At 47.1% G+C, this 25,616-nt stretch overlaps 1 protein-coding gene across 1 annotated transcript in view; it reads left to right on the top strand.

Moving 5' to 3' along the window:
• The window catches only part of LOC138468115 (serine/threonine-protein kinase Nek2-like), a 293,190-nt gene that overhangs the window by 26,867 nt on the left and 240,707 nt on the right, over nucleotides 1–25,616 (top strand). Inside the window, exon 3 of the mRNA XM_069608532.1 lies at nucleotides 14,375–14,612. Coding sequence (XP_069464633.1) covers nucleotides 14,375–14,612 — 238 coding nt within the window. The remainder of the gene's footprint in view (nucleotides 1–14,374; nucleotides 14,613–25,616) is intronic.

Genomic DNA, 25,616 nt, shown 5'->3' with positions numbered 1-25,616 from the left:
TGTTTACACCGATTTGCTGAGCCCATGTAGACCAAAGGGGGACAGTTTCCAGCCATACCTGTTCAGTCATAAAAATCAGCAATGTACATGGCTCTGGATGGAACTTCTGATCAAACTTGTAATCCCCTGCTTGGTATGGCTTTAGGGAAATATGTTGTGCTGGGAATTCAGGACTAACAGTTTGGAATGGCAATGAGCAGTTACCAGAAAGTGTATTTGGGCCACATAATGGGCTCACGTTTGGTAAACAAGACCTTGTAATATCGCACGTACACATGGTACCCCATAATCATGGAGGTTTAACGTCATTAAAAGGATAAAACTAAGCTTTCTGTGCAAATGTCTGGAGCCTAGTTCTTAACAGGTCTCTATTCTGGAGACCAGATTACTGGGGACAGTATACTCACAGTAAAGTGTGAACTTGCTTGTCCATTGAATATATTAAACTATGGCTCCAACACATTACCCATGGTTGGACACCTATTGAGGCAGGAGTTCCTAGTGCCTGAAGCTCTTTAGAGCTGATTTGTTTACAGGTGGAGTAGACTCTGGATGAAGCTGATTAGAAAAATGCAGCTCTGATCCCCAAGTCTCTAAGGCCTTTCTCCGGGGGTGCCTGAGTTGCCATTGCTACACCTGCAGTGCCTGTATGACTGATTTGCAGTCTGCTCTCTTCAGAAGTGAACCTTGTGCACGATTACTAGAATATAGTTGTACATATTTGCTGGTAGTGGACCAATGTGATCCAAGTAATTAATCAAAAGGAGCTTGCCTTTGAGGTGCTGACTTTTTAAAAAATTACATTTTAATTTTTTACTGTCCAGTTATCGGATGTGATAGTTTTGCTATGTATACTTTAACTTCTTGCCTTAAACCTGGCCATCAGTACCTGTCAGGAAGCAGCTGTCTGGTTGCAGTAGCCCCAAAATGGGTAGATGAAAGTCCACCATGAGTGGTAGCGATTAGCTTTTCTCTGCTACATTGGGAATATTTGAATGGATCTCCCTTTTCATGGGAATTTTAACTACTGCTTTGTTCCGTCATAAATATAGGTGCATAGAAAAACATTTGGCCTTGGTAGGATACCCAGACATACTTTAATGGCAGTAGCTGAGCCAGTTATGGCATGTCTGCCAATGCTATGAACGTGCCCTTGTATATGCTCTTGTGCACCACCCATAAAGGATGAGTCTGCTTAAGGTCCTAAACTGTTTCCAGAGCCATCGGGAAGAGATGGTTGTATGACTGTCTCTAAAATCATTTTGGAATCCACTGTAAATCTGCATTCAAGCCCTGACAATTTAATCTGAGATGCGGGCTTCTGTGACTCTGCTTGGCGTTGCGCAAGCAACCCATGCAATTCAGCAGTCTTGGCTGACATTTCTCCTAGGTGGTGGTGCATGTTGTAATGTGTAAAATGTGTATTATATGATTGCACATGCAGCTGCATATGCAACAGCTGGAATTGCAGATGCATCACAGTGCATTGATTGGTAATGTGGCATCTGGCTTCCATGTCAAATCACTCCTTTGAGACTCTGCTTTATAATAATTTACTTCTGGGGCCTGCTGAGACGCTGCCCATTGGTCTTAAGTAGTGTGTAATGCTTTTGCATTGGGCATACTAACTTGTGTGGCAGCCTCAAGTTGAAATAAAGTTTGCATTTCTATTCTCCACTGGGGGCACACTCTGAATCTGAACTGCAGAGGATTTTTTTTTTCCACCAAGTAAATATCAATTTAGGAGTGGAATATACACGAAATTGATTTAGTTTCCCCTAAATTACAACTGTACACGTGAAGGCATTATTGCATGCCGTCGACTTATCTAGATCTATTTTTTCCTGCCCTGTAAAGGGACCAGTTTGTCAAGTACAAATGGTGCAAAATGTGAGTGCTCTGGCAACCAATGAGCAACTTTGAAATTTGGTTTTAATGGAAAAATGAATTTAAAAGACCTAAAATGTGTGCAATTGTGGGCTTTCTGGCACACCACCTGAGAATATTACAAGCTACTGACAAACCCAGGAAAGTGAGGTAGATTAGATTTTAAAGTTGAACAAATTCAGACAACATGTAAATGTCTAAATTCACTTATTGCAAGTGTTCATGCAAGTCAATATCTTCATTGCCAGCAGTTGGGAATGTCTAACTGACTCTATAGTCTACTTGAGACGGTGAATGATAATTCTTGGGAACAATAAAGGCGTGTTCTAAAAGAGCTAGGTATTTCTAGCTTTGCCCCCTTTAAAACTTTGTGTAAAATCTTTACCTAGATCAGTTTGTCAAGCTGGTAAGATAGCTCAGCAGGTTGAGCGCTTGCTGCTGAGATCTCAGCATGATCTGCAGGTTCGAATACTGGCAAGGCCAACTCGGCCTTTCTTCCTTCCGAGGTCGATATGAGCGGGTGATATTGTATGTAAATGTGCTCTGTAAAGCGCTTTGATAAAGGCGCTTTATAAATTATCTGCGCATGTTGGTTAAGTCTTTAACTGTGATTTTGGACTACCTCGATTTTAGAATGTGCATTCATTTACTACACTATAGTAGACTGAATATTATGTGGGCTGACTTGAATTACTCCTTGGTCTATTAATTTGGCCACTGGTTTGTGTGCCATGCTTTCGGCTTAATGGGTTACACTGGTGAAGGTTATGTTGGCACAGGGATTGCATGCGCTGGACATTCCAACTAGCGTCCTGCATGGTTTGTTTGCTGCTCTCCCATTCTTTTGTATTCTAGGGGTTTGTCTCGCACCAAATGGTGGCCAATCCTGGAGTTCCTAAAGCCCTTTATATTGGACATTTAACTGTGGGCAAAACGGTGCTTATGTCACCTTCCAGCTGAATGGTTACAAAAAGTACTTGGTAATGTTTGCTGAATTAATGCATTTATCACTGCATTTTTGTGAGTGCTCCAACAATGCCTTGTGACTGCCTTCAAATATAGACATGTCAGACGTAGAATCCAAAAGTACTTCTATCTAGTTGATGTGATGCTTTGTCTTGGGAATGATTCAGAGTGCGCAGACTCTGCATTTTATTTTGACTTGAAGGGCTGCATTATGCTTCCTTGCAACTGTCACGTCTTCCAGGTCTACCTTGGAACGGTCTGATGCCTTTGCCTGTGGATAATGAAACCCTAATCGGTACTATATTTCTGTGGACTTTTTCTGTCTCTGAAATGGCGTCTGTTGGTATAAAATGTGCCTGCCCTCGGTTTATTCAAAGGTCTTCTACCCCTGAGATTGCTTTGCCACTGGGGGGGAAAGGCAAAAGTATGCTCTCAACCAATGATTAGAACCTATGGCTAAGCCTAGGTGCATGGCCTGCAGCAGCACCCTGCATTACCATAATGTCTGCCAATATGGATACGGATGTGATGGGGTGCCTAGAAGCTGCAAGTACAGCTAAAATCCAGCTGTCACAGCTTACTAAAGGGGGCGTGCAGCTGGAGGGAAGAAACGGGCTAAAGCCCTGTATTGCCATTGAGGTCTATCTTGCAGGGAAGGCGGCTTGCAGCAGTCCCAATTTCTATGAATAACATTTGGGTATGTCTCATTTTTGGAAGGGTCTGCAACTGCCCCCCCCTGGGTCTCTTTGTGGTTGCTGAGCAGACGTTATGCCATGTTGTGCAGCATAATGTAATGCAAGGTTTTGTACAGTGTCAAAATGCGCAGTCAGGAGTTCAGTCTGCTTGCAGAAAAGGACCCTCTACGATTTGGATGAAAACTGACTATGAATTCTAGGGACATCTTTGGTGTGGCTTCCTTGCCAAGCATTCATTTCTGGGTAGACTAGATTACCTTCAAACCAGTTTTCATCATTATTGGCTGGTGTATTTGTCTCAGCTGGTAAACCTTGAATTGCAACAGCAAGTTTATATTTGGAGCATCACAATTTGATAATCGCAGCCAACTAACGCTGTGGTCTTCCAATGGATGGGAATTTGCATTTCTTTGTCGCAGGAGGATTTCGGCTGCAACCTGCTCGCCTTGGAAGCAAGACGGAGCAACACAGGTTTGAACCCATATCTTCTGTGCTGGCCTTCTAACCACTTTAAAAAGCATAGAATAAATGTTTTGCCTGGGCATGAGGATATTGCCAATGCTGCTGTTATCTCAAAAGGGCCCTATGCTGGACACCCCCTTTTTTGATTTCCTTAATGGGATTCGTCAATCCGCATAGAGGCTGCGATTGGCTCCTGGGCATCGTCATTCATGCCTAAAGCAAGCCACTCTATGCCAGCCCTTGCGTCTTGGCGCTTAGTTTACTTTGCCTTTAGCATGATCAAACGCAGCCAGGGAATTGTGGTTTGAAACTCACTTGAAGATGACCGCTCTGAATCGTTGCATAAATGGAAAAATGAGAAACGGCAGGTATGTTTTTAGTAGACAAGCGACTATAATGGCAAACAAGCCACCATCACGCTTAACAAACGCATACGCATTTTAGTTGTAATGCATCCTGTACTCACGCCCAGTCTATACACAGCCAAGACCCATTGTACTCACTTGGAAAGAAAGTTTGCACGATAATAGCGTCCTTCTGAGCTCTGGTCTGCGACCATTGGTTCCCCTCTGCCCAGCCCTCTCGACTCCAATGCCGGCCGAACAAGACTGCTAACCTGGTGTGACTCTTGGCCTAGCATGCCAGTAAGTCGGAGCATCCAAGACATCAGGTTGCATGTTCCCCTCTGTATCAGAGCGAAGTGCTTTGTAACTTTGAATGTTGGTCTCACTTTATGCGCTCTGGGAAGGCTTGTTACATATGCAAGGTTAGAATTTCAGCTCTTCGGTTCAGGACTCCCTATACACTGGATCATCCCTTTCGCACTGTAGCTTAAGGCCATCATTAAATCTGTCAAACCAAGGTCTGTGGTCTGGGAAAGGCCTCTAAATCTGGAAACTGCCCCATGCTGCCTTCTGTTCTATTCAGGAAGCAGTTGATGGCTATTCTAGACACCATGTAACGTTCCCTTTGTGCACGTTCTGCAGTCTTCAACCCGATGCTTTGTTATGGACGAGGTCATGACTAGAAGGGCAGGCATGTCAAGTACTTCATAGTTACTACTCATTTGAAAAGTCCCCTTGCACCCATAATCTGAAATGTCCAACTGAACCAGAAAAGCATGGATGTTGTGGTGCAGGTCTGCTTATCTGGAACATGTGCAATACCTTTGAACTTGGATAGTCATACAGTGATGTTCAAAGATGATTCCGTACATTGAGTCAATTCTGAACTCACACCTGATCTGTCAATTTCTCTCCCTTTGATTTGACATCAAGTTATTGCGCCTTTACCTGGCTGCTCCACTTTGTAGACTTTTTTTGGTTAACTATGCTTCTTAGTGATTGTCTTGAGTGTTAACACTCCCGTTATCTTCCCCATTCTCTATTAGGCCCCTTATGTATCCCATTACTTTGCCATGCTTAATGTTTCCTAGGCTATCCTACTCAACAATGGAATTGTTCACACCAACTCTTGGAAGGCGCTTTTGTCTTCGAAAACAATCTTCACTCACAAACGTGAAACGAACCTTGGTAAAAGCCAATAGTTTAAACGTTTGCAATGAACGTTCTTTAGGCATAGATTTGTGCCATTGTAAAGAACCAGGCCAGCTGAAGACCTGCACGCTGAAGGGCGTTTGTCATCGCATGATTAACGTGAGCAGTTAGCCTTTGAGATGGAGTTGATCATGTACCTGATGTCCTAAAGTCTCATGCTTCCTGCTATGTAGGATCATAACATCGGCATCTCAAACCTTGGGCCACAATTACTTTAAGCTGCAAGTCCAATAAGTGTTCACGTTAATCCATTTTACTATGGGCACCATGCCACGCTAGACCTGCATGGTGGACACGTTGTTTGCAGCAATAAGAATATTTGGTCTCAAAACACAGTACACATGCCATACCCATGCAAAAGAGGCAACAGCCACGTAGCTGTTCTGGAGCCATATGAGCAGCCTTCGGTTCTTCCAAATGTACCTGTAGGGCGATTGAGCTGCTGCTCTAATCCTGCTGAATATCACCAGTTCCATGAATCTGACCCTCGTGGTGTCCCTAGTTGCCGAACGTAAAAATGGCCAATGATCGGGTGGGGAGCAGGGGGGTTGTGTGACCGATTTGTGGATTGCCTAACATTTTCTTGTCCAGCCAGCTTGCAGACTTTTTTTGTCTTGTTTCCTCACGCTTTCCCCAAACAATACTGGCCAGGCATGAAAATATTTAAAGCTAGCAGTTCCGAGGGCAGGGTGAGTCCAGAAAAGCAAATTACGTCATTTGGCCGTTGGGTTTAGCCCCTGGTGTTCTGGTTGTAGCCCGGATGGAAGCTTTGGGGGGGGGGGTTACAACCAAAAAGGCTAGCTAGCCCCCAGTCCTGACAGTCCCAAAATTAGCATAGCCCCAGATCTAGCAACACCCCTGGCAGAGCATGTTTGTCACTGTTCTTGAGACTGGGCACTCCATAAATTGGTTTACGTGTGACTATCTTACGTGTGCCTATTCTAACCAAGTGCATGCAACATCTCATCGCAATTTCCCTTCTCGTCTGTAGCATTGCTTTGGCTATAAGGTGGTCACCACCTGCAATACTAGTTTGGTTTACAGTTGTAACCATTACCACATTTCAGTGCTAACAATCTACTATTTTTTTGGGGCAACCATAGATCAATATTGTCACTCTGATCTAAACCATTGCCAAGATTAGCTCTATTCTAAACCTCTAAATCTGACCCGTTTCTTTCTAAGGTAGATGCACAGTTGATAGCGCTCAAGCTACAGAAAAGGCTGGCATTTTCATAAACTCGCGCATAAGCAGTAACTTATAGCTGTGCTGAGGTTGTAGGGAGGACTATCAAAACACTCAGTTATCCAGCATTGGATCTTTCATGGATTCACATGCTGGGAAACCTTGGCAACTTTAACCTAGTGGTTTCCTGGAAAACCAACACCTTTAGTGTCCTATTGACTTCCTTTTTGGGTGCTTTAGGCTACACCAATAGGATGTCTGGTATAAATAGCCCCCCCCCCCCCCCCGGCTTCCCTTCAGATTTCAAATCACACCAATAGGACGTCTGGTATAAATAGCCCCACCCCCCCCCGGCTTCCCTTCAGATTTCAAATCGCCAAGATCACTGTCTACTCTTCGTGTTCTACACATGCTTTTCGTACTTCGGCCATCATGTAATCTGTGGGCCAGAAAGTCACTGTTTAGGCCTTGTGCGGCCTGAAGGTCTTCAAGGGTGTACAGCCATGCAGATTGCCTGTATTGTCTTTACCCCATTCATTTGGTTGATGCCTGTGATCTGTCGTGGGTTTTTGCCAAAAAAATGCTGAGACTGCAACCGCCGACTGATATGAGGGCACTTACCCGCATTCAGAGGTTTCGTCTAAGAGAAGCAAGTCTTTGGCTCAGGCGGTGAAGGCGTGTATGCAGTGAGAGCCATGTCTGCAAAGCCACCAACAAGCAACAGAGGTGGGGAAAGGTGGTTCCTCTGATTTCAAGTCGCATCGGTCCAAAGGTGCGAGTAGTTCTTGGCTCTCCAGGTCAGCGAGACTCGACAATTCTAAGGGGTGAAGTGATTGGCCTGAAAAGTCAGCACAGAAGTCCCTGTCGGTGGAGAAGGCGACGGTAAGTCCCCTTCAAAGCACTTGTCTGAGGACCGGCATAGGTCCTCCAGCCGACTCGTCCAAAAACTGTTCCGGCACTTCTTCTACACGGCTGGTTGCTGGAGAAGGCAAGGTCATCGACAAAGGTTCTGTCATGTGGGTGTCATCAGCGCCATCTACAGCCATGACTGTCAGTAGCCTGCAATTGCTGACGACACAGCTTGAGGCCGGATGGTGGTTTGTTGCCAATGGGTGTTACGTGGCAGTCTGGGGCCAGCTTTGGGCTGTTGCCGGTGGAGATTTTTTTTCAACAGTCTCAGACTTCATATTCGGTATCCTCGGGTCTGGAGGAGAATGAACAAAGCCATTGGCGCTGGGTCTGTGGGAGGCCAACCTGTCCAAGTCCAGTGGGGTTGGGGCACCCATTGTTCCCTCACTCTCTGCTGTTGATGCAGGTTTAAGTATGGTCCAGTCGCTGTTGGGACAATTGGATGCACGACATCCAGTGATGCATAGTGTGCCTGAGGCACCTCGCCTGAGTCTCCCCCAGGAATTAGCCTCCGGCGCAGCTGATGCTGTCACCAGTGGTATTTGGCCTTCCACGAAGTCTTCCAGAAGAATGGGAGCTCGTTAATTCAGATCCGGAGAGCAGGCGGCGTGACATGTTAACTGTCCTCATTGCCCAGAAGAGACGATATGTGGGATACACACATAGGTGGTACCGCCTAGTAGCCCAACTCGGCTGTCTCCGCCGGTTGATATTGGGGCGTTCCATGTTTTGATGCCAAAGGTGTGCCAAGAATTTGGCCTTGCTCTTGAGGAGAAATTCTTTTCGATCACGTGGGGAAGCGACAGAAGGCAGTCTGCTCGGTCCCCATTTTGGATCGTGTGGCAGGAGGGCCTGTACACAATGCACATCCTTGTTTCATAACCAGCCATGAAGGGATATCGGAGTTTGGCACTGGATTCGTCCCCCCCACCCCAAGTGCCTCATGTCATGTCTCGGCCCACGCCAGAATCGGTGGTTGGCAGCTGCTAGCCAGAAGGTGAAGAGCCAACACAAGTGTTATGCCACCAGACAGTGAGGCCAGAAAGCAGGATGCTTTCGCGAAGGCGGACACGTGCTTGTTCCCATGGATGGGCCTCTTCGGGTATGCTTTGCCTCTGTTTCCACTTCAGTGGATGATCCAGTGGGTGCGCAAATACCCATGCCGCGTGATCTTGGTTGCCCCTACTAGCCCAGACAGACGTGGTTCTCCTAGCAGTGGAAGTGCCGCTTTGTCTGGGGCGCAGGATTTGCTATCGCAGGACAAAGTGAGTGTGGCATCATGACCTGGCAACTCAGCCTGGCTGCATGGCTCCTGACTGAGTTTGGTCATCTAGGTATTTAGTGCCGTCGGATCCTGGAGGCATCTGTGCAGTAGATTCTGTGCCTGGTGTGAACAGCAGCCGGAGTGCGGCCATTGGAGTGTCCCTGGCCCAGGTTCTGCCATACTTGCATCTGGTGCAGGGGGGGGGGACTGGCGTTTAGGCAAGGTGCATTTAGCGGCCAGACAGATACACTATACAGCGCCATGCTACTACTGTTTAGTGACAGAAGTGACAGATTGGTTAAGTATTTTCTGAAGACTTTTTCAGGCATTCCAGAGGTTTGCTCCGGTATGGTGGTTGGTGTTTCTCGCTGCTCTCATGGACTGCCGTTTGAGCCCTTGTCGATGGGGTCCTTGGAAGTTCCCCTTGTGGAAAGTCTCATTTCTAGTGAGATCACATCTGCCAGAAGGATTTCGGGGCTTCAGGCGCTGGTCATTGACCCGCCGTACCTGCAATTTGAGACCAGGTTCTCCTGTGTACTAATCCGCACTTCATACCAAAAGTGCCTTCGGCGTTTCACAGGCCTACTATGATTGCCTTGCTCTCATTCTTCGCTAAGGCGACTACGCCGGCGGAAATAGCCCTGCATTCTCTGGACATTGGCGCTGAATTTTTATCTGGCCCACACTCGACTTCAGGCAGTCGTGGCAATTCATCCCTCCAGCAAGGGACAATACATTTCCAAGCAAGGACTTGGGTCTTGTCTTTCGTTTGATAAGGCTGACGAGCCCTTGAGGGGTAATCCTAATTCTACTGGTTCCGTCGCGCTCTGGGCTGGAATCTCACTCATTGACATTTGCCAGGTTGCTTCTTTAGCAGTGCTGCATATGACACTACAGAAACATGTGGAGGATGTACAGGTGCGACGACACCTGTTTCAGTAAAAGCCCTGCAGCTTGTTTTACATCACTTGCTGCTTCTGTTATCATGCATGTTGGATGTTCATTATGTTAGTGCTTGTGGCCTGTGGTTGGTTTGCCTCTCATGCACCTCCCAAGGGTTGGTCATACTGCTGTACAATCTGTTCACAGCATGTGAATCCATGAAGGATCCAATGCTGGAGAAGGGAGTAGTTTCTTGCCTGTAACTCTCCAATGTTGGTATCTTTCATGGATTCAGGGCCTCCCCTGCAGGTAAACCGTGATTCGGGTTGCCTTGAATTTGGAGGTTAAAATCTGAAGGGAAGCCATGAGGGTGGGGCTATTTATACCAGACGTCCTATTGGTGTAGCCTAAAGCACCCAAAAAGGACATTGATAGGACACTAAGGTCTGTTACTCCATAGAGTCTCATGTTTTACTATGTTACACTGCACCCTCCGTGCCATAACACTGGGGCGTCCTAGAGGATCCCCACCATAGACTCCATACCCTGGGACTGACTACTGTCTCCAGGGCATGTAAAGTCACCATTGGATTTACTAGACCTAAATTTACTAATAGAACTAGTACAAACCATCCTATTGTGGACGTACTAGTAGGGGTAATTCGATTACTCCTGGGTCTGTTATTCGAGGGGGCACTGTCCCGTTCCCCCCTCGTCGAGTTTTGGCTGGTGGCAGTGGAAACTACTCGTTATATTCGACCCCAAATATAACTCTATGGGATTCTTCCCATTGTTGGAGGTTAACACTTTCTTGTTAATCTCTAACATACCACCGGTTTAATCTTAAATAAATCTATCGGTTGGTATTTTCTGCCAGAACTCGGTTTTTAAAATGGCGTCTGTGTTCGTCTCTGTGAAAGGTTGAGCCCTTGGTTCCACTTTTGGTGGGCTTCTGCACAGAGGCCCTCCAAGTGGTGCCATTCTGCCTGGGTACCACAGGGGATGTGGTAGGTGTTAGGAAAGATTTCGTAATTGTAGGTAATTTTCCTTCCATGTGGCAACCCCTAAACTTTTTGCTGTTTTTCACCTTGTTCTTGACTTTGCCAGAGAAGTGCAGCCTTCTGCCGCACTCCTCTGGGCTTTCGCTCCTTTCTTACGGGGAAACTGACATGCCCTTAAGACAGTCAGTACCGGGGAACGCTGTTTCCCGTAGTTTCTTTTATCATGTTGCGGCTTTCGTGCAACATGACACAAGAGGGCACTGTAAGCTAAGTTACAGCTCTCTTGGGTCTCTAGCCTTCTACAGGCCCTAGATACTCGTTTAGGATTGTATCTAATCGGTGCAAGTGATTCAGGGACGGGAATGGTGGCAGCGATCGTTTCTTGTGTTTTTGAGCTCCTTTTGGCGTTCTAAGCGCATTTTCCGCGCTTAACCCAAAATAGTGGCCTGGCTCCCAAAATGGCCAGACCACGAGGCTCCTTTGTCCTGTCCGCTGACCGTCTTGCTCCCTTCACCTTCCCCAGGTCGAGCCGACCCGGGGCCTTTCTTATTTGGGCATGTACTTTCCCGCGAAACACGGATGCTTTCGCGGGCTTCTACATGTCTTTTGTGTGCCTCCAGGATGTGGGCTGGGATGTCTGGTCCCAATACACATCCTGGGTGCCAGAGAGTCTAGGGTGGTGTGAATGCCTGGGACCACCGTGGTCCGTGATTGGTCCACGAATGGTGTGAGTGTTGATGAGCGGATCTCCCATTGGGTCCCCTCCGTTTTGGCGCGAAGGGAACCGTGGATAAGAGGGGGCTGGAAACACCACTACAGGTCGATCTCCTGAGTTCTCACGAATGAAGGAATACAGGAGCCAAGTATCCTGCAACCAAGAGGCTGGACCGAGGAATCGCTGGTGACCCGCTGAAGGACTTCTCCTCTGCACTGCTGTCGCCTTGTGAAACCCTTTTCGCCTTTGATCGAACCAGAAGACCTGTACTGGTTCTTCGACCTTTGGAATAGCGGGAACAGCTATTCTCGGCATCTTCACCATCTCCTGCCAGTAAGCCTTCGGAAGTGTCTCTGGGCCATCCAGCTGACTGACCAGCTTACACGTGAGTCTTGCTCTGTAACCGCCGCCAAGTTGTGTAGTATTTCGAGTCCTTGTCACTCTCACACGCTTCGTACACTTGGCGTTCCCAAGTCTGAAGTGAGTAGTGTACATTTGGCTCAGATACACACGGCCGCTCCGTTGCCATGCTGTGGTAACAAACTGTGCAGGTTTCTTCGATTGGGACGTCTTTTCTCAGCACGACGACGAGGCGTTCCCTGCTCTTCTGAACCTGCCAGCTGCTGAAACTGACGCGGAGAAGCCTGGGTCTGCTTGCATCGGGGACCGGTGAGTAGCATAGCTAGGATCTGGTCGCCCTCCTGCAGGAGCCCATTGCTTTTCCCCGCTGTGTAAAACAGCACCCTTGTCCGTACTCGCGCTCTGCTTCTGCCCACTGTGGAGGCTGCGCTTGAGTCGCGGAACTTGTTCTTCTTTTGTGCACTGAACTGCCTGATTTCCCTCGAAGAGCTTCTCCTTTTGCCCGTTGGCACCAGCGCGTGCAGGTACTTTTGAGCTCAAGGCTCCACTCTTTGCAGGGCTCGGACTTCCATCTAGTTAGGTGCCTCTGAAGGCGAACTGGGTCTAAGCATTATTTCGCACTGCCTGTCTTCCTTCCCTTTTAGGTGGACTACCCATTTCGTGCATATCGCTTGAGACTGTCGTATTTGTATATACATTGTGTTGATATGGTATGTGTTGGTTTAATATAGTTAAATTGTGATTTTCTCGCTACGGTCATTGTTTTAAGGGCCTTGAAATAAATGTGTATATATTTTTAATATAACTGTTTGGAGTAGTTTGTAAGTGTTCTGGCTTTGTGTGCTCATTGCGGGCTTTCAGTCACCCTCACCCCTCTTGAGACCTAGTCTTGACCGCCGCGATCGCTACCTTGATTGGTCTGGCTCGTCCAGAGGTTACCCTGTTCCAAGTAATTAGGTTGGCCTTCTGAACTTCTGCGCCACCAGGACAGAGTTCAGAAATCCGTCTTAACAGTAGGGGGTTTAGGCACCCTGGACTGAGTTGCCTTGCCAACTCAAGTCGCACTCTGGTGTGATTGGCCCAAGTGGTGAGCCACCCCGCTCACCACTTAGCGTGTTTTGATTGACAGCTAGGCTGAATGAATGGGGGTTTTCTGCATAAAAGCAGGGCTTTTGGGACGATCTTCAGAAGTTGAATCCGACGGTAAAGCTGAGTCGACCTGCAACGACGACACCTCCGGTGGAGCCCTGCTGAACCGACTCACCACTTCCCAACGACAGGAGATCTCCCGGCTGGAGAGTCTGCTTCCCCTGACTGGTGGGAACAACCAGTCCCCTTTGCTTTTCGTAGTGGTCGAATTGCCCGTGCTGAGCACCCCGGCAAGCCACTAACCCGTACCGCGACCAAAAGGTGGTGCCTTGTGCCGGAGCACTCCGCGGCTGATCTCTTCCCTGGTGGTGCAATGATCTTCAACTTTCCTTCGAGAGCATCTCTTCTCTTGGCAAAGCCCTGATTTGCATCCACCACCAGGAACAACTGCCCCCGCCGGAGCTGTCTCTCCACATACAAGGTACCGTGTCCGCCTGGCTTCCCTTGTGTCGGTTAGCGTGAGGTGTCTTAATCCTTGCCTCTCCATTGGGTCGCCTCCAAGCCTTAACTTTCTGTTCTGAACTGGTCCAATCTTTCTATAACAATTTGCGACAAAGACTCGAAGTGCATTTCCACTGTGATACTTTTTGGGACATATCGCCTTGCCTCTCTCCGAGTGGGCCTGGCCTCTGAACTTGCGATCTACAATAGACCCTGCCTTACTTGCCTTGCATTTGTTTGTGAAAGTGTTGGTAACGAGTTGATTTCATACCCTGCCTTTTCTCTCCCGTCCTAACGAATATTAAAGTGCCATCTAGGTTAAAGCATTCACCTCTGTCTGCAAATAAGTGGTACCGTTGAACCTAGACTTGTCGAACTATTGTTCGGGGGATTGATTTACTTACAGTAATTGTGATTGAAGTTGTTTGCCGTATTAGTTGTTTGCCGTATTAGTGCCAGTGTGTTTTCCATAGATGTGTTTTTATGAATAACTATCTTTACACCGCTCTGTTCCGTGTTTGCTTGTTCTACTGTGTAAATTGCCCTATTTTGTTTGTATACTCCACATACTGCCTAACTCTTATTGAGGGAAGTCTGACTGCTCAGCCACAGCTACCGAGTGAATCTGTGTGGTACAGACTGCTACCAAGTGGGGTTTACTGCCAAACACCTGTAGTCCTAAATCTTTTGCAGTGGTCCCAGAGGGAACTGCCCAGGTTTCCGCCTAACAGGGGAACCCACTGTTGTGATGCTTAGCACTGCAGTATTCTTGCCTTGTCAATACACTGCAACCTACAGACTTGGTTGGTAGAAATGGTGTACGATTTAGTCATGTTAATACTAACCTGAATAGTGTGTAAATGGCTTTGTTCTCGTTTTTAATACTTTGCTTTTTCTGCAGGCGCTTTTTTACTGAAGACTTTATTCTGCGTATTTTTGCCCAGCTGTCTTCGGCATTGAAAGACTGCCATAGGCGTAGTACTGGGGGAATTCTTGTACTTCACCGCGATTTGAAGCCAGCTAATATTTTTCTGGATGCAAATTACAATGTTAAACTTGGGGATTTTGGATTGGCTCGGATATTGAACCAAAACAGTTTTGCACAAACCTTTGCTGGAACTCCGTGTTACATGTCACCTGTAAGTATGTGTCCATGTAATTTCCTCCATTATTGAAAATGTCAAAACTGTTTTCAGTAGTTTACAATGTTGCAATGGCCATAAAACAAATTATTCCAAACTGGTTCATGACTGTAATGTTGCTAGGCAAATTGGTTTGGCCATGTAAATCTTAACCATAACATTTTACTAGTGGATTCTCTGCCACTCTTCCCATGCCAAATTATTAACCAGAAATGTTCCCAGCCTATGGACCTGTACTCTTGCTCAAATGCGCACCAGATTGCTGGCCTTAAATGTGTACTATCCTTTTATTGTTTGTTTGGCATTTTGGAGGTCGCGAAGGCGCAGGAACCTTCCAACTGAGCCCACAAAGCTGCTTTGCTTGAAGTATAGATGCAATTCTTGCGTATATTTGCATGTCTTGGTGAGCTTGCTAACCTTCATGTCTTCCTCTGCTATAAGATCAGTGACCATTGGCTGCTCTTTAGCTCTGATGCTGCAGACCCAACTCCTTACTGCAGACTGATGGTCCTGTCATAGGGCTAGCACAAATGACAGAATCCTTCAGCTTCACTCTGATAATCGATTTACGAGAGGATGCTGGCTGAATGTAGTGGATCGCTGAATATTTTGATGAATGCTAAACAGTTGGGCTTTATTGCGGGATGTTGGAAGGGAGCAAGCTTTTTAGTTCTCTCATGTCCTTGTAATGTAACGCATCTGGGTGTTTTTCTGCATCTGTTTTGCAGGAAATGTTATCCAACACCTAGTAATTCATTAGTTCAGTTCTTTGTTTCGTTTATATGCATTTGTCAGACTAGGCTCACAGATCAGTTTAGGATAGTGGCAAAACCGCATTGTCTTGCAAGTCCTAGACATGTCATCTTCACTCTGAATCTGATCAATAACCTGAACCACACTCCATTTTGTTTAGTTGTCAGATCAAAACCTAGCAAGAATCTTCAGTCTTAGACCTACATAGTGGAAAAAAGACCACATGCCCACCTAGTCGATTCAGATTAACACTGTATGGATCATGTGACCAGTTTTGCAGACTCACTGCATTGAGTTTGAGGAAGAAAGTCTGGTAGAAAGGAACACTTAATTGGAAAGCATAATGTCTTTGTCAGAGCTCATTGTAACAAAGTAGAATCAAACACAAGAGAACTTCCCTGGCAGTTTCTCCCTGTTGCACTAAAGTGCAACACCATAATATACTTGTCGCTGCATGTTAATGAGACCCTGATCTAGACATTCCCCTCTATACACCAAATCTCACTCTAGTTAATTAATAGCTGTATAATACATTACTCACTTCCCACTTAGGTCTACAGCAAATCACCTGCTTGGAGAACAGAAACCATATCTGAATTCTAGCAGTAGCAATGGCAGGTTTCTTCCACCGTGATACATGTACAATCAGAGGGGTACAGAGTGGCATACCCATGGGCAATCTGAAAAGCTTGCTTTTAAAACTACCTTTGCAGTTGCTTCTTTATTCCATTCCCTGGACTGGAGGCAAATTTCTAAACGTTTTTGTGTTTACATATCAACTGAGTCCAATCTTTAAATTCCAGCTTGAGGCTTTCCACATCTTGCCTTTGACCAAGATGCATTCTTGGTAACAGCACATCTCAAGGGGAAAATGCATTTTACTGTATGGTATATTTGCCATCCAAATGCAACTATTTCGCAATGCCTAGAGCCAATTTCCGAGTAGCATCGCCTGTCTAGTAAAACATTGCAAGTTTGGAGGCTCATGGGGGTGGCCAAATGACCAGTTTGACCCTAATTGGAGGTCTGAAGTTCTTCTGCGACACTGGCAACTGGCTGGTAGTTTTCATCTTTCATTTCCTAAAGACTAGTCCCCTAATCCCAATTGCTGCTAGCCCAGTCTGGCAGGATTTAACTGGGCCGAAGCCAAGCACAATCAACTTGTCCTCTGGCTTTAAAGGTGCCTCTACCTGCTATACTACAATGTCTTTGACCTAAAGGTATTGATCAACAGGCAAATTCCCCCTTTGTCGGCTCCTGAACAAAGTTGGTAGATGCTCTTTCACTGCTGACAGGAATATTGAAATTCTCAGCTATCCAACACTTCATCCAGGTGTCGGCTGTTCCCCAAAAGCTTGGCATCTCACTCAAGCCCTTACAAACTGTCACTAAGGGACAGACCCCTTTACATATTCCATGCTGCAATGGCTGTCGTACCATTAGGACTTTTTCGTTGTACCTTTAAATTTGCTCTCATTCCTGGCATGAGAAACGGACCTGAACTACAGCAAAGTAGCCCCTGGTAATGGCAGTGATATCAATGTAACAGTTTACTAATGCATCTTCTCTCTACGACAGTTGTTACTCCACCTGATCTATGTACTTTCCTTTAAAATACCACCATGTCTACTGTGAAGAGTCAGGAATGAAATGCTGACAAGTTATGTTTTTGGTTAAATAAGGAAAATACCTCTGACCCTGGTCGGAGTATTTTCCTCACCTAATCTGAAACTGTCAGGATGTCAAAGTATTCGGTTCTTGTCAGTTCTATTCTGCCCCTCACCAAGCCATAAAGGGGAATGTCTAAACTTTAAGCTTTATGCAAAAGGGGTCATAAAAAAAATAGTTCTTCAGGGATTAATTCTTGTTCCAATAAAGGGGGTGGGGGAATGAGGGAGTTTCCCTTCCCCCTGTTTCAACAACGAATGCGTTTCTTGGCCCACAATGGAACTGTCACAACCAAAACTGCCTAGCTTTGTAATTCTTTGTGCCCGGGATGGACTTATCAGTTTACCAGTTCTGATTCCTTTACATTTGAAGTTCTTGTTCCCTATACACTTGAAGTTGCCCGGTATTCTCTCCTGCCAGGATGTCTTGCATTCACACTTGTAACTGCTTGGGATATTCTCCAACCAGGGCTGCTTGCATTCACATCTGGGTTCTACAAGTGCCACAATTGTTTATTTACTTAGTTGGATGATACCTTATTCACATTCCATACAGCACTTTGAATTATCTTCCCTTTATTACAATTAATCTGTTTTGTGGTTCTTGTTTGTAATTGATGCAGTCGCTGATATGCTCTGGTGTCCCCACTGTCTTTGGGTTGACTTGCTGGCGTTCCTTAGCTCATTTGTGGTCATCTGGTGAAGGTACACACCTAGTTTTGTGGCTGCTTCCTTTTAGTTTTCCTCTCATGGCATCTCTGCCACAAACCCAGGTGCTGCTTGTGGTGATCACCAAACGCCTGCAGAATCTCCCTTCGCTGGTGAGCTGGCTGGCCCCACCATGCCGGCTTCTCGATCCCTGGAGCCTCAGAGGGCAAGCGTTCTCTTGCCAACACAGCCACTAGCTTCTATCTTTTACATTACCCAGGCACAGGTGTTTGTGGGAAGAGGGTAGAGCACTCGCTTGGCTTGTGGCATCTTTTCTGCATTACTAGTTCCCTTGTCTTCGTCCCAGTACTTCACTCAAACAAGAAGTCCATTGTGATTTCCAAAGCTTGAATAATCACTTTCATTTAGAACTATTTTGGGTGTTTGAAAAATGGAACTGGAGAAAGCGGTCTTTTAAGATGGAGCAAGGTTGGGGGTTGGCTCATTCGATGCGGGGAAGGATTTTCCTGATTCATGGGGGAGGTGTAGACCTGTCAATAGGCCATAAGGGTCTTGTGTATGGGAGGATTATGTTCAAGGGCAAATAGGGATCTAGTGTCTCATGTAGCCATGTCCCCCCCCCCCCCCCCCCCCCTTGAGCCTTCCTCAAATAGGCACCCCAGGGTCAGGTAGCAGCTGCCTTCCCTGGCCACATGGGATGTCACCGCTGGGAGATCAGTGATTTGCATTGGCCTCATCAAGCTGCCTGGAACTGATGCCCCATACAAATTCCTAGACTGTCCCACAACTGAATAGAAGAGTAGAAAACTAGATTATATGGATGCAAAGGCTTGGGCTTAAGTTTGGGACGGTCATGGGGTTGGGTAACCGACTGGGGCATGTGTTTGGTGAACTGAAACGGGGGGATGGTTGCCACCAGAGCTTTGGACTAATCTGCAACAGACGACCAATTGGGGAGTGTGCCACTCACTGCATATACCCAAGAACATATCCACCCACACACCTTTCACCTCTTAGCCCAATCACAATTTCCACCATTCCATGTTATGAATGCCATAGCCACTACCATAAGTTATAACATTCATCATGTTGACTCATGGTTTACTTCAGTGGTCTTTAACTGGCAGCTCCTGCCCATGCAAATGTGATTTGCAAGCTTTTATACTAATTACTCTTTTAGTGCAGTGCTCCTTTGCAATGAGTGGCATGCACCCAGGCATCTACGTCTAACCTTTTCAGCATTACCCCCTAACCAGAATTATCTGAAGAGGTCCATACCACAGGGTTTCTATTTACTACGCAAAGCATTTACCAAAAAAACTGAGGTCACACGTGACCATAAAGTTCCCAAACCTTATTCAGCATACTTGTGTCACGTCCCCTCCGTACTGCATGGGCGTCCCTTCCAAGGGAAAGGAGACAGATCCTTCTTCCCCTTTAAATTTAGAGGCGTGCAGCCCTGGGAGCTTGCGCTGCCCTCACTAGGCTCTGTCGCCACACCTCAGTCCCCTTTTCCACATCAACTGTAACAGGCTGAATTCACCAGCGCTCCTGGGTTTGGCTTCGGCTAGTTCTGTCTTTTATCATACAGGTACTCTGTCCTGGGGTGTTGTGCTCCTCCCGGTGCATTCGACTTCCACAGGGTTCAGCAGGTGTCCATCCTGCAACTGGCTCTTCCCAACTGCCCTCTGCTTATGTTGCCTTGGCCCAGACCACGGTTGGCAAGCTTGTACAATGCCCTGTCTTCGAGGAACAGACTAGTGAGGTGGAGGGAGCCCTTCCAGAAGTCTCCTCCAGAGGACCTAAAGGACCTTTGTGAAGATCAATCCAGGCCCAAGGTAGGGCCTCTATTTTCCATCGCACCCCACAAGGGAGACTCCTGCCCAAGGATTCGCCCACTTCCACTTATCATGGACTAGAGGAAAAACTGCTCACAAATGGCCAAGTATTTATCCATCTTGAAAGATCAAATCGTACACCCAGTTACAGCAGCGCTACAAGCAGGGGCATACGTACGGAGGGTTCTGCGGCTTCCAGGAACAGAGGTCCAGGCAGCTGGACTGTTTGCTGACTCCAAATCGGTGCTAGCAGCAAAAAGGTGGGGGAGGAGTAAGGGCTTTTTCCAGCCACCCCCCCCTCCGCCAGCCTCTGAGGGAAAGTAGGCATGACACGCCCCTCCGGGTCCCCATGTCTCCAGTGGGGGGCAGGCTTGCTCTCATCCACGTGTCTTGTGCCAGAATTTTACAGACCACTGTATACTCTCTATAGTATTCATAGGATACCGCCTAACCATCCCAGCCTCTCCTCACTCCTCCAAGATGGGACAGCAACTCTTCTGGTGGAGTTCTGGTTGCTCATAGAGCCAGGCCGTGGATGAAGTCCCAGCCTTCCAGCTGGGCTTTGGCTTTTACTCCAGGATTTTCGCCATTCAGAAGAAACAGGCGGGCCAGAGTTGTGCTGGACCTTACCACCCTCAACCTCTCCTTACCTCTATGGTTACGCCAGCTTTTATAGCAGAGACATTGTGCAAGGGAGTCTGGATGTGAAGGACGCGTACCTACACGTCCCAACAGCCCCATCGTTTTTCCTACGGTTCAGGATTATGGGCTACCATTTGCAATAAAAGGTCCTTCAGCCACCAGCGTCTTTACAGACTCATGAATGGTGGCCGCCCTCTGGGCGCAGGGCCTCCATCTACCGATGCCTCGACGACTGGCTAGTCAGGTTACATATCTGGAAGCGGTTCACCACTCTTCCCATGATCTTATGAACACTGCAGGATCTGGGTTTTGCGAAATCTCAAGAAGTCGCAGCTGCAGCCCACGCAGACTCATTCTTGGGCCTCATCTGGGTCATGTGCTCCAAGAATGTATTTCCATCGGAGGACAGGATCTCGGCCATCAGGAGTGGTGACCTCAGCCTGGTGGTGCCAGCATCTCCTGGGTCTCTTGGCGGTGGTCCCGTTAGCCGTTCCACACAAGACTGAGGAAGATTTGGCTGCACTTTGTGGAACCAGGAGCTGGGCTCTGAATCTGAGATGAACGTTCCATCTCTCCGCCTGGACCTAACATGGTGGTCCAGGGACTGCAACCTACGGACAGGCAAGCACTTTCAGGCCGACCACCCTTCAGGTCACCACCATAGACTCATCACTGAAGGGCTAAGGAGCCACCTGGAGGATCTCAGTCCACAGCGCTTGGACTCTACAGGAATACCACATCAATTAGGTGGTGCTGCTAGCCATCTGGCTAGCACTCAGAACATTCCTTCCACTTCTCGGGGCCAAGGTTGTCCTCATCCAGATGGACAACTCTACCCAGCATGTGCTATGTCAACTAGCAGGAGGCACCAGATCCCCTCAACTGTGCAGACTGGCAATCAGCATGTGGGAGTGTGCCTTAAGATTTACCTAACGGCAGTCCACTTCCTGGGGATCCAACCTGGAGGCGGACAGGCTCAGCAGGTTGGGAGTGGACAATTGTGGCAGCTAAACAACCTCCTTCAGGAGAGCTTCAACAGACAGTGGATCTTTTGCCACCTGGCACAACAAGTGCCCTCAGGTTGCCTCCTGGCAAGGTTGGATTCAGTAGAACGGCATACACCTTACCGCCCACTCTGCTGATTTGCAAGATCAAGGGTCTTGCCAGCTCAACATCATTCTAATAGCTCCCTGGTGGCTGGCCAGGCCATGGTTCTTGGAGCTGCTCTGCCTCTCGGCAATGCCTGATTCACTTTCTGATGGGCCCAGCACATCTCCTGACACAGGAGTGCAGGGTCATCCACCCCATGCCACAAACTAGCCCTCAGTGTGGTTACTGAGCAGGTAATGCTAGGGCACCTCAGCCTCTCACAGGCTAATCTGGAAACCATACAGGGCACAAGGAGCAAGGCTACGAGGGCCCAGTATAAAAGTAAATGGCCCAGGTTCTGACACTGGGCAGGCTCCAAGGAAATCCCCCCCCCCCCCCCGGCATGTACTTTTGACGAGGTGCTCTCCTCCTAGGTGCAGGTGGACACCTGCCACTTACCTCACAGCCATCAGGGCTTACAGGAACTATCTCCTACTCCAATCGTCAAGAACTTGACGGGGCTTGCAAGGCTCTACCTGCCCATCAAGAGGGCACACCCTGTGTGGGACCTGAACATATTGGGCAGTCTGGCGCACAAACTGTTTGAGCCAATGGTGTCCGCTGGCATCAGGCTGGTCACCATTAAGACTGCCTTACTAATCGGCCTCACCTCGGCTTGCAGTCAGTGAAATCCAGGCGCTGGTCGTGTCAGCCATATACTACATTTCACAGGGACAAAGTCCTGCGACACACCCAGCATTTCTGCCTAAGGTGCTGTCTGCTTTCTATTTGAACAAGGAAATGGTCCTGCCTAGGTTTTTGACGATCCTAAGGACGAGGCAGAGTTCTGCACTGCCTGTGTCAGGTGTGCCATGAAATTCTACCTTGACTGGCTTCTGCAAATTGGATGCCCGGTTTCTCACTCTCAGAGGAGACCAGGCTATCCAAGAAGCATACGAGGGCCAGCACAAGCCGCTGCCGGTGAACATGCGCACCCACACAGTCGGGGCCAAGGCAACTGAATTGCATTCCAGCGCCAGGTCCCTTGGCAAGTCATAAGCAGGTGAGCCACTCACTCTGCTTTCTGCAAGCATTAATGTCTGGATGCCGGCTCTAGATTGGATGCGGCTTTTGGACAGGTGGTTATCGGGAACCTATTTGCTTAAGGAGGGTCTCCTCCATGCAATATGGAGGAAAGGGGATGGGATGTAAGATTAATTCTAAGTTACTCACATTAGTGACTTACTCTTGGTCCCCTTTCCTCCATACGTACCACCTTCCTCCCCCTAATACTGGTGTCATTAGGCAATGCTAACTATTGTCAACGTGTCCATGGGGACTGAGGGGTGGTGCCGGAGGGCGCAGGGCAGCGCATGCTCCCCGGGGCGCACCCTGCACGCCGTCTCCCATCCCTTGGAAGGGACCCCCATGCAGTATGGAGGAAAGGGGACTAAGTTTGTTGGTCACTACGGTGAGTAACTTATAATTTTTGAATTCTGAAAGATTAGAACCGTAGCAGATGTCATCAGCATAAGGGATAAGTAACAGAACAAAGGCAGGCAGAACAAATATTATGTGGCTGATGGTATCAAAATGCACAGATGAGGGGCCTGAAGAGCATGAATAGATGAGACCAGACAAGGAGAAAAAAATTCACATTGCTGCTGAACCTGAGGCCACGAGGCACGCCAAAAAGGATGAGGACTGGGAAAGAATGCAAACCGCAGAATGAAGAGCATAATCGAAGAAAAGCAAGTTTAGGGAGACCAGCATAGTGAACAGGATTACAAGCCTGAGACCATAAAGGAAGACCATGGAGGAAATGGAACCAACAGAGGGTGTGAGATTTTAGAATGATGGAAAATAAAATGTCAGTTCTTTAAATTAAGCAAAGCAAATGAGACCTCCAAGAGGAGATGGCTGCAAGAAATGGAAAGACAAGTTTTTAGTCCTTAAATGAAGGAAGGGGCCAGAAAATGTGCATATCGTCAGCATACAAATGTACCTGGTAACCAACTTTGATGCCCTTGAACAGCATGATAATGGGCAAATGTTAAGCCTAGCCGTCGATGCTTTCCAGGGAGCTATTGGCTAGGTACAACAATTTTGGAACCAAACCCGCAAACATGGAAGTGTTTACAGTGAGCATGAAGAATGATTGGATACAGGAGCAGCAGTTTCAGTAGAATACACTGGATGAAAATGAGTGGAAGGGAGAAGAGTATGCAAGTTTTATGCACAAGAAGCTCAGCAATTTAGAACGATGGGAAGCCAAGACATAGTCTGGAAGTTTGAAGGACCCAAGTGGGAAAGATGGTTTTCTTTTTAAAAAGATTAGAACTGTTGCTGCTTAAATGAGCCAGAACACCATGATGCATTTTAAAGTCAGTAAGGCTGGGCAGAAAGTCGCAGGGAGAGGTTTGGAAGGAGCGGCTGTGGGGGTGTGTAATGGCAGTGACATATGCTTTCTCTGGAGAGGGAATAGTGTGCAGTTAATAAATGAACTGGGAAACTGAGGGGGAAGGAAAGGCAGTGATATTTTCTGATTTGTAAAGCGCCCAAACCTGTGGGCATTGGTGCAGTTTCCATCTAGTTACATTAATCTTGACCAAAAACAAGACAAACGGGTGGGACATCTGGAGCCAGTGGCTAGGACGCCGACAGAGCGATCAATGGACAGTCAAAGGAGTGGCAAAGCTGGTCCATTATTCCGATAAGGTGTAGGTACCTGGAGGCCCCCTAAACAAAGCCCAGTCTTTAGGGCCGGTTGGAGGTTTCTGCTCTTAGCTTGGAGGGGAACCAGGGGGGCAATGTTTGCCAAAAGAGGCAAAATAATCAGGAGACTGAACAGGAAGGATCTGCAGATGGAGAAGCTAAAATCCTTTTAAGAATAGAAAAGGGGAGTTTAGTATGTACATGAGTGAAAATAATTGACTCTTGGCTTGTTACATAGTGGCCCTGGGATTGGGGAAGGTCGTGGTTGGCACTGGATCTATTTCTGAGCTAGCAACACTCGGCATTGCATGCTTGGACTCTTAAGAGATTTCAGCAAATGGGAGAACCAAGGTCTCGAGGGGCCTGCCCTTGGAGTAAACTCAGTGTTGAGAATGGAATGTCCAAATGGATATTGAATGTTGATATCCAAAGATGACTGCAAAGTCACTCTAGCAAGCTACGAAAGAAATCAAACCTGCGCAATCTAAATTAGATAGATCATTGCAACGAAAAAGATAAACATGCATTTGGGTACAAGGGTGTAGAAAGCTGCAAGGAAGTGGAGACTACAATTATCAGAGGCAAGTGTGAGTACTAGGGGTGTACCAATTGTTAGTTTGCTGTTCGTCAGAATAGTTGGTCCAACTATTCGGCCGGAGCCGAATAGTGAGCTGGATAGGAAAACATGTTCTAGGGCATAAGCATTTTAATGAATAAACTAAGGCATTCTATTGCATGGGTATTCATATAGCGTCTGCAGCGAGGGCCTTTAACAAGGTAGGAGGGACCATAATGCCCAGTACAGTCCTTGCTGCAGGTCTATAAAGCTATTAGAACACACTCCGTATTTAATTGAATTTGAAAAAAGACCATTGACCGATAAATGCTGCAGAAATAAATTTGTATTGGGAAAATGGTTAGCATTTGAAGGCGCCCAACAAATGCTCCATAAATACATAAAAAAAAAACTGCAGGTGTTTTAATCAAGCAGGCCTATGCAGGGGTAAAGTTACTGGCTTTAAAAGATAATATAATATAATGCATTATTTCAACCACACACGTATTAGCTTTCAGATGGTTGGTGGGCACTACATAATTACTTTTTGTTTGCAGATTTTGCTGTGCCTTTGTTTGTATTGCACTGTTCTGGAGCTCAAAAGAAGGGTTTCCTTTACTTAGTTTTGTTGGGGGTGGGCAGGGACACGTCAAATATGCTCACACAGCAAGCTTTCATATTGTTAGATTTCGTGAGGGGGCTGAGTTATGTTGTGTGTATACACACGGAAATACAGCAGATAGTGTTGCTGGAGTTCCTTACAAAGATTTTATTAAGCATACGTTATGTATGCTCACACAGCAATGCGACTTCGATTGCTGTGAGCTTCGTTTAGCAGAGCTTTCTTGAGTCACGCTCTGGAGTTCACAAACTTTAGGTTAACTTCAGGTGCTGAATGGGACGCGAACAGAACAAATGCAGCTGCAATTTCTTTTCCAGGCTGTCATCCACGGCTGAGGTAAGCAAAGCAAATATTTTCCGGCTGTATTCAATCTGTGGGCTATACCTCGCAGATTGACCCATCGGGTTAGTGGAAACACCACTAGGGTGTTCTAATTATTAATTGGACACA

This window comes from Ambystoma mexicanum, chromosome 4q (assembly GCF_040938575.1).
Source record: "Ambystoma mexicanum isolate Mex_15411 chromosome 4q, UKY_AmexF1_1, whole genome shotgun sequence".
NCBI classification, from domain to species: Eukaryota; Metazoa; Chordata; class Amphibia; order Caudata; family Ambystomatidae; genus Ambystoma; species Ambystoma mexicanum.
Note: the sequence above shows the minus strand (reverse complement) of the source record. Positions and strands in the feature narration are given on the sequence as shown.